Source organism: Tauraco erythrolophus, chromosome 3 (genome assembly GCF_009769465.1).
Source record: "Tauraco erythrolophus isolate bTauEry1 chromosome 3, bTauEry1.pri, whole genome shotgun sequence".
Classification (NCBI taxonomy): Eukaryota; Metazoa; Chordata; class Aves; order Musophagiformes; family Musophagidae; genus Tauraco; species Tauraco erythrolophus.
In genome coordinates this window covers 47,526,004-47,539,688 of record NC_141467.1, presented here as the reverse complement: position 1 = coordinate 47,539,688, position 13,685 = coordinate 47,526,004, and the positions used below count along the sequence as shown (strand labels likewise).

At 40.9% G+C, this 13,685-nt stretch overlaps 1 protein-coding gene across 4 annotated transcripts in view; it reads left to right on the top strand.

The window, feature by feature from the left end:
- Positions 1–11,637, top strand: part of RALBP1 (ralA binding protein 1) — a 35,603-nt gene extending 23,966 nt beyond the window's left edge. For 2 of the 4 annotated variants that reach the window (XM_086608567.1, XM_086608568.1), the window contains exons 3-10: positions 3,590–4,048; positions 5,889–6,238; positions 7,661–7,822; positions 8,296–8,427; positions 8,956–9,063; positions 9,807–9,928; positions 10,343–10,466; positions 10,725–11,637. In XM_086608567.1, the coding sequence (XP_086464693.1) occupies positions 3,590–4,048; positions 5,889–6,238; positions 7,661–7,822; positions 8,296–8,427; positions 8,956–9,063; positions 9,807–9,928; positions 10,343–10,466; positions 10,725–10,988 (1,721 nt within the window). In that variant the 3' untranslated portion in view covers positions 10,989–11,637. Of the gene's footprint in view, positions 1–3,216; positions 3,312–3,589; positions 4,049–5,888; positions 6,239–7,660; positions 7,823–8,295; positions 8,428–8,955; positions 9,064–9,806; positions 9,929–10,342; positions 10,467–10,724 lie in introns of all 4 variants that reach the window. The other 2 variants (XM_086608570.1, XM_086608569.1) reach the window with 2 other exon arrangements.
- The last annotated feature ends 2,048 nt before the right edge of the window (positions 11,638–13,685 follow it).

Genomic DNA, 13,685 nt, shown 5'->3' with positions numbered 1-13,685 from the left:
TTATACTGATGAATTACTCTGTATATCTATACACTGCTGTGTATTTATTTAGCAAAGTACTATTTGCAAACAGTTTAAAAGTCCGCCTTTCAGTGTGAGTAATTGTTTTGAATTAAAATAAAGGAAGGCAAATTTCATTTCAACTCCATTCGTTCTCCTTGCATAGGACTGCACAGTAATCTGAATGCAGAATTTGTCTGGGACTGCTGTGCTTATATCAGTGGGTTGAATGTATATTAAAAATTATCTGGTCTAACTGAAAGTTGGATAATTAAGTGTTGGTAGTATCTGAAAGTTTGAAGTTTATATTAATAATAACGTCTTCTGGGTCAGGAAAGGAAATAGAAGCCATCTACTCAAGTTCATTATGCATCCATGTCTGTCTTACTGTTTTAGTTAGAAATGGTATACAAGTTGATGGCAAATCTTTTGACAAATTGAAATTAGATAACTAATGCTAGCATTGCATCTCAGTTGATATGGTCATGTTTGACCTACTCATTCTTTCATATGAAAAAGTGATCCATGTTTTCCTTTAGTGAACTAATAACAGATGCATGCAAATTTCCCCAGGGAGCAATAATCAGATGTAGAGGTATAAATGACTTAAATTAGAGACCTGATGCACGAAATAGATCTTGTGGTAGGCAGGTTTGATAAGTTGCAGTTCTACATAAATGCAGTCTCTTGTGTTAATAATAAATGCTATAGCATGAATTTATAGCTTCATTGTGAGAGTGCAGAAAACAAGTATTCCCAAGTATGAAGACTGATAGCAACAGTGGCTTCGGTGCATGAGAAAGCTTTTAAGCCTGTAAGTTAGATCTTTTCAGAGTAACACAGGATCTTTATTTTCTTTTAATTTTTAAAAGGGGCTTTCATAATTTTCAGTAAGATAAGAACTGTATTTGCAGCATCACATTTAAAATAACTGCAATGAGGGCAATCAATAATGCATGCTGGTGGAAGGTTTAATGAATCCCGAGCAAGAGACTGCCAGGTAGTGCAGTCGTTATGCCAGTAGAATTGGAGATTAAATTAGTACTGGTCTATAGGTGCAGGAAAATGTCATTGGCATACATTAGAGTGATGGGAAAATGCAGACTATTAGTACTGGAAGCCTTGAGGAAAAAGTGAACAGAAATATCAATTTACTAACAGTAGGTAATACTTCCTTCCACATTTAAAATTACCTGATTTGTCAAGTGTTTTCGATAATTTTTCTTCTGTATAAATTTAGGTTGTTTTTTTTTTTTTTTTTAATATATTATATCACTGGTGAAAAGAATACACTAATTTTATTACCAGAAGTATGGTAAAGAAAATTGGGCTACTCTGAGCCTCCTGGTACGGGTGGGAGATTCTCTGTGAATCTGTAATTAGTATGCATTTCTAAACTTTGTTGGCTTACGTTACCGAGCCAAATTAAAATAGGCTTGTTTTGTATTTAACTTGGTCCTTCATGTCTCCTCATGAAGTCAAGAAATACCAGTTTCAGTAATGTGCTGGTGTTACATTACAACAGATCTAGAAGCACCACCAAGGTTTGTGTTGCAACACGGAGTGTTGAAACACCTAAGGCAGGTGTTCTGTTTGTTGGTGAAGTCAACCTCCCAGCTTGGGTCCCCTGTGCTGGCTGTTCCGTGTGTGCGTGTGGGAAACCCGCGCTCTTTGGCTGGGAGCTGTTACAGCTACGCAGCAGGAAGGATTGAGGGCAGATCGTTCGGGGCTCTGGTGAAGATTTGGCTTTTTGCTCGGAAATTACATCTGTGAACTCCGTCTTGAAACTCAGTGCCAGCCCCATCTCATTCTCGCAAAACACAGTGGTGACGTGTGCTCCTCCTTGATCCCGTGGCTTGTGCAACAGCACTTCTTTCCGTATCAGAGTGAGATTTGAATCCTTAGTTTATGCACTGCAGGTTTCCTTACCCCTTTCTGGTTTTAGTTTACAAAAAGAGTGAATGATGGTATAGGCAGTATACTGGGAGGATGAGAGCTCCAGTTACCATTTGCATTTTTATATTAAAATTCACATGGACAGGAACAGTGCTACGGTCTTTCTTCGTCTTCTATGAAAGCACAGGTTTGGTAGTCCTAGGGAGGAGTCTAGGATGGGAAGGGTGAGCTGGTCAAACAACTGTAATTATTTTATGGCAGTTCCATGCTTTAATACATTTCTTACGTTTATTTGACTGTTAAAAGCTACTTTCTACAGAGTAGCCAAGGAGGCTTCAAAATACAAGACAGCTCCTTGGATGTGCTGAAATAATGCTGAGAAACTCTGCAGCTTAAAATAGTTTAGAATTGGAAGAATAAAAGACTGAATGTCCCCTGGTTCTTTTGCATAAGATCTTGCACCTGTAAAAATTACAGCATATAATCTCATCTGCGATGCTCTCCCTTATAATCTAAGGGGGTAATTTTCCACCACCCAAAACTCTTCACGCAGGAAGAGCCCTGAAGGCTGTCAGTGTGCTTCCTCCCTTGGGCAGAGGCACTGCCTGTAGGCAGCGGAAGAGCTAAAGGATCGGTATAAATGGGGGCTTCATGTTGAACCAACAGCTTGCTGCCCGCTGCCTTGGGCACCTGGCCGGTTCATTCGGCATGTGAAATGGCGTCTTTGTTGACCAGGTTTCAGGCTTACTTTTCTTATATGGGAAGCTGCGTATGTAAAATCCCAATGATTGATTTGGAAGTCGGGTTGGTTTGTATGTTGCTGGGTTTGGTTGTGGGTTGCCTTTTTGTTGTTTTTTTTTTTTTTGGAATCTACCTTTAGAGATTTTATTGTTCTTGCCTGAAGGATAGGCAGGGCTAGCTGCAGAGGCGTAGTTAATAAAAGCACAGGTGCATGATTTAACCAGCACTTGGGTGTTTTGCTGCTGAAACAGTGTACTCTGCCCGTGGACTCGTTTGAAGCTCTCACATACGCTTTTTAAGGCAAATACGTACCTTCACTGACAGGTATTGGTTTATTCATCTAGTGGAAAAGTGAGCATGATTGGGTTTGGTGGTTGTGGTGGTGGTTTTTTTTTTACTTTTTTGGGTATTTTATTTGAGGCTGAAACTTTATTAACTTCATACTTATCTTAAAATTCATAATATTCTGGCAAGGGATTTGGGAGTTAAGTGGCTGAAGCTTAGTTTGGTCTTAATTGTTAGAGTTATGTGTATGTAGTAGATGATCCTTAACAGTGACTCTTATACTATTGATTACAGGAACATAGAGAAGTTGCCAGACAGTTGTTTTTATTTTGCATTTCCTTGACTATTAGATGGGAAACTAGCCCATAAGATGGACATTGCCATTATGAGTAAGTATATAAAGTATTAACTGTTTAGATTGTTCAGGAGCTGTGTGGCTTATCTTTGATGTGATAGTGCAATCTTGATTTAATCCTTGTCCACTTAATTGTGTAACAACTAAAGAAAACCTTCTGAAGAGTCAGGCAGGTGCTATGTTTCAATTCATGTTGCTGCTTCTCTCTCCTCCTTACATATTACTCCTTGTTCTCTCCCTGTTATAATATTATATCTGGAAACTAAACAGACTCACAGCTGTCCTCTTGCCTTCTCCCCCTTTGCCTAATAGCGGAAGGTTATGCTGCATTTCAAGAGGACAGTTCTGGTGATGAAGCTGAAAGTCCCTCAAAGTTGAAGCGGTCCAAGGGAATACATGTCTTCAAGAAACCCAGCTTTTCCAAAAAAAAGGAAAAGGATTTTAAAATAAAAGAGAAGCCCAAAGATGAAAAACACAAGGAAGACAAACATAAGGAAGACAAACATAAGGAGAAGAAGTCAAAAGACTTAACTGCAGCAGATGTTGTAAAACAGTGGAAAGAGAAGAAGAAAAAGAAGAAGCCAATTCAGGAGACAGAGATACCTCAAGCGGATGTTCCAACTCATAGACCTGTGTTTGGCATTCCTTTGTCCGATGCGGTAGACAGGACCATGATGTACGATGGCATCCGCCTGCCAGCAGTTTTCCGTGAATGTATAGATTACGTAGAGAAGTATGGCATGAAATGTGAAGGCATCTACAGAGTTTCAGGTACTCTGGGCACACTGACGTGCAGGTTCTTAAGGTCTTTCCTTGCCGTTTTCTTGTTATTTTGCCATTTTCAACACATTGAGACTCTGTTTATAACTGCATTAATTTTAATTATCCACAAGACAATCAGGTAGCTAAAGTTAAGCAAACCCGTAGGTCTGAAGTTCTGGAAAAGTTGCTAATCTAGTGGTACTGCTTAATGGCAGTAAAAATACACTTGTTTTGGCCTTTTGTAATAGGGTGGTAATGATGAATAAAATGTGGTAGTCTGGCCAGCTTGTATTTTTTTTTGACTTCTGCATTAGAAATACAGTGTTAGCTGATTGCAAAAAGCAAAGATGAGATATAACCATTTTATTACTTAAGCATCCCACTAAGTTGCTTTTTTCCAGCTAGTTCCATTGTATGTTTGGGTTTTTTTTCTTAAAAACTTATTTTCTTTGAGCAAACGTAGTAATAAGCAGAAAATACAAGTTCCACTATTTAAACTCAGCAACAGCAGGCTAATTAGCCATGGTGGTTGTGTAACACCAGCTTACATAAATGCAGCATCGGTTTTAGTCACGTTAAACAAGAGAGTCCCTTTATTTGTGAACTGCATCTGCGATACAACTCGTGTAAGTACTTCCATGGGTATGGCTAAGGGAGCAAGAGCAAGTCAGAAAAGGAATTTGAGGAAAAGCATTTGAAACAAGTTGCCTAGCACTGTAAAAGAGTAATCAAACAATTTTAAAGGCTTCATTAGGCCGTCTCCATGCTCCTGGTCTGCATAGTATCTGGTAGGCATGCAGAAATACCGCAGCAACTTACGCAGTTTCTTCATCTTGCCTAGTGGAACGTTCTGGTTGCATGTTTTTTCAAGACACGAAGTGCTGGGAATTTTCAGGGAAGAAGGTGTTTTCTGTAAAGCGTTTTTGGTGTTTGTACTTTCTAGGCGTTCTCCAGTGCAACAGCACCCTCCTGTGTGCGTAAGACTGTTGGAATTGTGAGACCTCTCCTCAGAGAGGCGATTGCAGTGGCTTAACAACCTCCCAGCCGTTGCGGTGCCGCACTCACACATTCGGACGTGAAACCAAAATGTTTTACCTGGCATGTGCCATGGGCTGAGCGCACCCAGAGTGGCTTTACTGAGTATGAGCCATGCCACGGCAGCACGTTAAGTTGGTGTAACTCAAGTGGGTGTCGGAGCTTTAAGAATGAGATTTCCCCTGAGTTTGGGAAGATTGGAATGTCACGGAGTTATAAAAACACCTTACAGAAAATCTTGCCTGGGTTGAATAATTGTGTGAACACACTTATTCACGCAGCGCCTCAAATCAAGAATCCTATGCAAGACTCCTCCGCTGAGGAGGGCCAGCTGGAAATCTGGAAACTTAGAAGTGTGGGTTTTGTTTTGACAGAGGAAAGCTGTTACAGGTAGAACTTGTTGCACAACATTTGAGTTGATAACATATTTGCTACTTGGCTTAGGGCTGTATAATTGAACAGCCTGAAAGATGCTGAATGCAAATATACAAGTGATCTTATGCTTCCCTACCCTCCTTACCCTATTTCTACGCACCTTGATGTAAGGGAACGCTGTGCCAGTTCTGATTTGGAATTTCGGCAGTGCTGTGTTTTTGCTTCATAGTAGTAGTCAGTGCTTTTAGAAGCAGTGATCACCTGATGTTGAGTCATGATTTTAACTTTGTTACATGTGGATAACCTTTAAAAGGTATTCCTCAGTGAGCTTAAATTGTAAGCAGAGGTGAAATAAATGCATCTCAAAGAAAAAAAAAAAGTAACTATTAGACATTTACCGTTCAAGTTTTCTCTTAATTCTTGATCTAAATATTTTAAGGAATAAAATCAAAAGTTGATGAGCTGAAAGCAGCCTATGATCGAGAAGAATCACCCAACCTGGAAGAATATGAGCCCAATACAGTAGCCAGCTTGCTGAAACAGTACCTGCGAGAACTGCCTGAAAATTTGCTTACCAAAGAGCTAATGCCCCGCTTTGAAGATGCTTGTGGAAAGAGCACAGAAGCTGAGAAAGTTCAGGAGTGCCAGAGGCTGCTGAAAGAGTTGCCAGAGTGTAACCATCTCCTAATTTCTTGGCTGATTGTGCATATGGACCATGTTATTGCAAAGGAACTGGAAACAAAAATGAACATCCAGAACATTTCCATAGTGCTCAGCCCTACTGTCCAGGTACGTACACCACACAGCAAGTGTTACAGCAGAACTTCAGCTCAAGAAGGACTTCTTTGTAGGAATTCTCTTGCAGGTGGGAATCAGGTATTGTCTGATACAGTGAAGCTAAATTACAGCTGCTCTTTGTACCTCAGGAACCTAAAATGCTGGGAAGGAGGGAACAAAAGTCTTTCTGAATGTGAGCTTTCGTACTGTGCACCTGATATTTGGGTTATGATGTATGACATCATATGTCAGAGTATGACAAAGACTGCTGTCAGGGTTTTAATTCTGTCGTGAAGAGAAGTAATTTAATGCTGAATTTGCCCAATAATTCATGCAGATACAGCATTTCTGTGGGCTTTTGGTTCAGTGATAATTCAGTGACTATATTGTTGCTTAATTTTAGTATCAAGCCAATGAACCCTGTCCTGCAAATAGATGTTCGTGATGCAGTAATGGCTTTGCTGTCTGCAGTCAGACGGCTGGGGAAAAACAACTGACTTAGTTTTCCAGTCTGATTTTGTGGTTTGTGGATTGATTAATTCCTTAATAACCATCTTGGAAATATTTAATTTAAATTCAGCTCAGAGTTAGTCCTGTGCATAGTGGAAACATGCAGTTATTGGGTGTGGGTCTTCTAGAAGAAAACCCGCACTTCAGAAGAGCTTGGCTTTTTAATTAAGTCTAGGTGGAGGCCCAGTAGCAAAAGGGCTGGGTATTATCCTTGGCTATTTTGCTGTGCCAGATGCTCTCTGCTAACAAAAAAAGAAACTGTGAAACAATGCAGGCGCAATCATGTTTTGTTAAGTAGACTTTAGCAATTAAAATGCAGGTAGTGACAAAACTCTAATTGTTCTTTTAGGATAAATTTCTGAATTTTAATGGAAGATAGAAGAAAAAAAATAAATACTTTCCTCTGTTTCACGTTAAAACAGGGAATACAGTAGCAGCTCCTTTCAAACTACTTTTTCTTTTATATTAATTTATCTGAGAGAGAGAAGTTGTAGAAAACGCTTACAGGTTGGGGGAGGAGAGCAGGTAGCCAGCAACTGGCCATAGCGCAGTTGGTTGGTGATCCCTCTTACCTATTGCTGTCACTAACTACCTTCACATGAGTAAAAAGAAGGATTTAATACATTTCTGTCTCTACCAGGGTGGAAATAATTGTGGTAGGTTAAGGCATGTGAGAGTTCTGAGTTTCGCATGAAAATGCCTCAGATACGCAGGTAAGAGAGAGAGCAAAGTGATTCCTTGAGGCCAGCCCTGGGTTGTTTAAATCATCATTTTTAATCTCTTTGGACAAACTAACATGACTGCGACTGACAAAACGGCGTACTGAAGGCTGTTCTGTTTCTGGAAGAAGATTCTGTGCTTCACAGAGGAAGATGATGTGAATAAATCAGCTTAACCAATATTTTGTTTGTCTTCTCTTCACAGATCAGCAACCGTGTGCTGTATGTGTTTTTTACGCATGTTCAAGAGTTCTTTGGGAATGTGACCCTAAAGCAGGTGACAAAACCTCTTCGCTGGTCAAATATGGCAACAATGCCAGCACTTCCAGAAACACAAGAAAGCATCAAAGAAGAGATCAGGCGACAGGTTGGCCATTACTTTAGTGTTTTTCTGTTTGTCTTTGCCCTAGCTTTTATACAGGCAGTAGCAAATTCTCATAAGCTTGTAACATCCTCTTTGATTTTATCACAACTGTCCTGTCAGTGGCAACCACTGCAAAGAGAGTGGTGATGTTCTTGCCTGTTTCACGTGTGCAAAGTCGTTACGGCCTTTTGATGATCAGAGCCGTGGCTTTCGTGGGTTGCTTTGCTGGGCAGTTCAATGGTTTTGTCACTGGAGGAAGCTTACAAGAATATGTTAGAGTGTGGTTTCTTTGATATTGCTCTTCAGCTAGTTCTAGATCATGTGCCAAATGTGCGTTAGCACGTGTTGTTGGTCAACGTGTCAAGCTTTGAAAACCAGAACTCCGAGCCTGTTGCTACAAAGCCAAAAGATTTTTCTTTTCAGTCTGGCCTGCTGTGATATCTTAAAGACACTAATTTCTTTGGCAATATTTGTAGGAGTTCCTACTGAACTGTTTACACAGAGACTTGCAGGCAGGGATAAAAGACTTGTCCAAAGAAGAGAGACTCTGGGAGGTGCAAAGAATTTTAACAGCTCTTAAGAGGAAACTAAGAGAAGCTAAGAGACAGGTGGGTAACTTTTCTATTTATTGGCCAATCAGCTAAATGATGGATCTCTGATTTGTGACAATGTGGAGGCACCCCCTTAGATCAAACCACGTTTCAGTCTTTTTACTACAGATTTTTTAATCTTAACTTTACATGGATGAGGAGCAATTGCATTTTCTGGTTAGCTGGCTCTCCCTAGGGACAGCAAGATCTTCACACTCCTTCACAGCTGTTTACAGAAAAAAAAACAAAACCTATGATTAAAAACTTCCATTTTTGACAGAGCATGTATTCATTACATGCTTAAAACAATGTGTCCTGGAGAACCAAGAAGAATTACTGGAAGATTCAAGGTTAACAAACTTCAGAGGCATTTTTTTAAAACTGTCATATGTCCCAGAAAAGGGACAGGCCTTGCTGAAAACCTTCAAGATGACTGAGATGCTGATTCTGAATTTGAAAAATAATATGTTCAAAAATATCTTTCTTACAGTGAATAGAGTGACTAGAGAAGCTGTCCTTTTACAAGCCGGTCTTTTTCTCTGGCAGGAGTGTGAAACAAAGATTGCACAAGAAATTGCTAGCCTTTCCAAGGAGGATGTCTCCAAAGAAGAAATGAATGAGAACGAAGAAGTTATAAATATTCTGCTTGCACAGGTAGGTGGCAGGCACTTACCTGCTTGTCTGCTGCTATTTTCTTGCTCCATATCTCTCAGAAAAATTAAACGCTCTTTTGTTCCTTCTAATGCAATGGGAAATTGAGGGCTTAAAGGGGGTCTTCTCTGTCCATTAAAATACAAAGCTTTGTTTTAATGGAAAATAAAGTAGGGAAGGAATGCAAACTGCAGGAATGAACCCAAAGTGAGACACTGTACAATACCAAAAAAAAAAAAGTAGCCTTTGTTGGTCACGTACTTAGAAAGCACTTCCAAATCTAACCAGTTTCAATACCATTTACTTTCCTGCTGATCAAAGGAAGTAAGGCAACTATTTTGGCTTTTTTGTCTTCCTTCGCTTCCCTCAGTAGCTTTGATCTTCCCTCCACTGTGCTTTCCTCCTTACAGTCATCTTCAAAGACAGACTTTATAGTTTTTCTGGTTATTTTACTGGTTAGCCAGAGCTTTCCCCTGTGACTTAAGAAAACAGGCAGCCAAACGTGCCAGAATTTGGTGCATCATCTCCACAACTATTCAGTACAGCGATTGTCTTGAGGATTCAGAACAGACACTGTCGGTTTTGAACTTACATTTGCTTTGAGGCCTTGATGAATCAAGAGTTCATAGCAGGTGTGCTGACTGCCTCTACTGAAAGCCTTTCAGAGAACACCATCATCTCATACTTATTGTGTATTCCTGTAGAAAACAAAGTCAAGGCTTTAATGAACTAATTGATCATTGCAGGAGAATGAGATTTTAACAGAACAAGAAGAACTGCTGGCCATGGAGCAGTTTCTGCGGAGACAGATTGCCTCGGAGAAGGAAGAAATAGATCGCCTTCGAGCGGAAATAGCCGAAATACAAAGGTAAAAGGGAGACTGCTTACATCAGAGCCCCCGCCAGGCAAGCACTCTGATTAAAAGTACATATATGCTCTTCTTAATTATACTCTAAACTACACTTAAAAGCTCACGCTATGAACATCACCTTTGAAAACCACTTCTTTTTATTGAAATCTCAGCAACCATGGACCTTTCAGGGTCGTTTTTGTTAGCATAACAATGGAATTATGATCTAAAGGAAACTAGACCCTGTGCACTAAAAATATCCCCCCAGGGAATCACTGGTTTATCAAATTGAGCCTGGAAAGAAAATTCTGATTTTGTTTTTAAAACCATTGCAGATTATTCAGTGGATGTAAATTAGCTCTTTTACGCTGCTGTAGTTCTGGCAGACTCAAGGAGGTGTTTAAACTGGAGTTTGTCACATTGGTCTTTCAGTCGCCAGCAGCATGGCCGAAGCGAAACCGAGGAATATTCTTCCGAGAGTGAAAGCGAGAGTGAAGATGAGGAGGAACTGCAGGTCATCCTGGAAGATTTGCAGAGGCAGAACGAGGAACTGGAGGTAGGATCTGAGTCTTAGTACTTTCTTCCTTAGTGGTTACTCGACTTAGTCTGTGCAGAGATGTTTGCGCACGATAGTTTTGCATCTGTTTTGCCCGGGCATGACACCCACACCCTGTTTTTAAATCACTGTTGTGTGCGAGTCCACGTTGCTGTCTGGGTTAAGAGCAAGGCTTCATTGTGCCATGCTAAACAGCCCCCCTAGCTACAGCGATTCTTTGCCAGAAGGAGCCTGACGTTTGTTTTCCTTGCTTAAAAGATAAAGAACAATCACCTGAACCAAGCGATTCACGAGGAGCGAGAGGCCATCATAGAACTGCGCGTGCAGCTTCGACTGCTGCAGCGGGCTAAATCGGAGCAGCAGGTGCAGGAAGAAGAGGAGCCAGAAAAACGTGGGGGTGTTTCTCAGCAGCAAAGAGACAGTGTCCTGGAGACAAAAGCAGCCAAAGAGCAGCCAAAAGCAAGCAAGGAGCAGCAAGTCAAGCCATCGCCAAGTAAAGACAGGAAAGAAACTCCAATTTGATCCAGCTCCTTGAATACGCATAAAATCAACTGAACTGTGCAAATTACTGTAATTTGAGTCAAACTGCACAAATTATTGCTGGCTGTGTACATTCTGTAAAGAAACTTTTCTTTTAAGCCCTGGAGACTTTTGTCTCTAATCCTTGTGGCTTCTACTCATCAGACTCAGGTGAGTTTGGAGAGGCCAGAAGAGTTTTCCAGTTAGTATCAGATTATTTCAAGACTGGTTTCCTTCAGGTGATTTAAAATAATTCAGTAACCGTTTTATTTTTAACCAAAATCATTATTTACATTCATTGGAGCAGAATTGGAAGATCTCATTTTCAGTGAATAAACAAAAACTCACCCACACTTACTAATTATTTGCCTTGTGAATCTCTTCATGCTCATTCACCATTCTTTTGGCTTATTAACCTAGTCACTTCTTGCTTGTGCCTTTGATACCTTTCTGATGCAGATTATATACAAGGGAGCTTTAAATTTATTCTGGGTTGGCTGAAAAGTTGGGAGACTGCGGGGTATTGTGTTTACCTAACATGCCCTTAAGCTTCATTTTTGTTCCGAGATGTACTGAATAAATGTAGAAGCTGGAGAGATGCTATTTATGTCCCTGTATGATGGAAATATCAAGAGCTGTTCGTGTCTTTTAGCAACATCAGTAACCCATTTGCTCATTATAAGCCACAGTCATCGTACCTGTTTGAGATAGGCTGTGTTCACACCGTTGCCATCTAGCCAAGAGCTTTTTCTTCATCCATTTTAAGTGTTGCAGTCCCTTGGAGAAAGCCACTGACAGATGCTTTAGGCAGTGATGGGGATGGCTTATGGCAGTTGACAGAGATCTGCCTGACCAAGCAATACAGCGTTTCCCTCTGCAGAGATGCAAGTCGCACGTGCTTTCCAAATCAGCCTGAAGAACGATGCCAGCTGGAGGCACTAGGGGTTCAGCAATAGCCTCTTTTTGTTCTTCAAAAAAACAACCACCACCTGGGACTTGCTTTTGGTTTGGCTGTTTTACTGCCTCTGCCTGTCCAGAGCCTCCAGCCATGCTGGCATTTAAGGGCCATTTAATGTTTCAGACATGCTCATGAAAATCATCCGTCAACTCTCATATAGACAGCGAACTCCACGGAGTGCATATAGCCTATCTTATTTTTTAATCTGGATATTTATTTTCAGCACCTGTTGGATGTGGTTGTATTCTTTATCTATTGCACTGTTGTGAATCATTGGCCATGATTTGATTTTGTACAAATAATGCTTTGATATGTTATAGAAAACAGCATAGTATTTTTTTAAAATTTGGAAAAAAAGTTTATAAACACAGAAAATGTGGTCAGATGACAAATGTAAACTAAAGCATCCTCCCTTGCCTTCGTTACATACATTTTATATTTGCTGGCAATATTTAAACCTTTTTTTTTGTTTGTTTAATTCACACTAATTCCTATTGAATTGTCGTGGATTTTTCTAATGTTCTTCAGACAAATCTCTTAATATTGGTTAACTTTTATTTTGTTAGGATTGTATTTATCAAGCAAATAAATTCAACAGCCATTTGAAAGCAGTTTCTAATTTATCTACTTCATAATGTACAATGTCTTTTTCTAATGCAAACAATACTTACTCTTCATGTGTAGCTACTTGCAGTTTAGAAATTTATATGAAAAACAGCACTCTAAATAGCTCTACTCTAAAAGGACACTGCCTGCAACAATGCCGTAGAAAGCTTCCGTAACTTAGCTGAAGATCAAGTTTAATTTGGTCAAATTAAAGATTGTAAGACTTTGCTTCTCTATTACTATGAGACATTTCAGCTGCAAAGGCAAAATCCATCCTCTTTCACCCCATGACTTCCAACACACCGACACCTTTCTTCCTCCTTACAAGTTCTTCCTCCTTACAACGCACTTGAAGTGTGTCACCATTGAAGTCTTAAATGGAGGTGGAATTGCTGCTCCTGTGGTAACACAGCAGCTGTAACTGGAAATTAGATTCAAAACACCTGAAAGAGGTTTCTTGAAATTTCCTTTCATATTCTTTCAAATGATAATGTCCAGTGATAAGCACAGTTACTGATGAGAGTCAAGCTGGCCAAATCAAACGCACACCAATGGCACTGAAGCCTGATCCCCCCCCCCCCCCCCCAGGAAGTCCTGGGGCAGGTGGCTCAGGCAGTGATGGCTTCTGAGCTGGGGGTCAAACCACCCCCTTGCAAGAGCACCAGGGGAGGCTGTGCCTCAGCCCCGCTCCTCCACCCGGCCCTGCCCAAAGCAGGTGGGGCCAAGCCCTCCGCAGGGTCAGGCTGACCTCTGGGCAGGGGTCTGGCTGCCCCCGAGCCCAGCAGCAGCAGCAGCACCACCCCAGCACCAGCGCTCGTGGTGCTGGCGGTGAAAGTCACGCTGGCAGCAGCGATCTGACAGGCCGCATGCAGCAGTTGGGAATAACGAGCCAAGAAAGCCAAACCTAATTTCAAATGGAGAGTAACTACGATACAATAATCTGAGCGTGTGGTTCAGATCGCTTCCTGAGCTGCTTTGTCAATCCCAAGTGCCTCACGAGAAACCTGTGAGCTGCAGCGCTCCGGCGATTGCCTCCCGATTGCCTCCCACAGCACCAACACTGCCGGCCCCCTGCAGGAAGTCCATACAGGTCTCGGATAAACACTTCATCTATATCTAAGTGTCATTTAAATTGA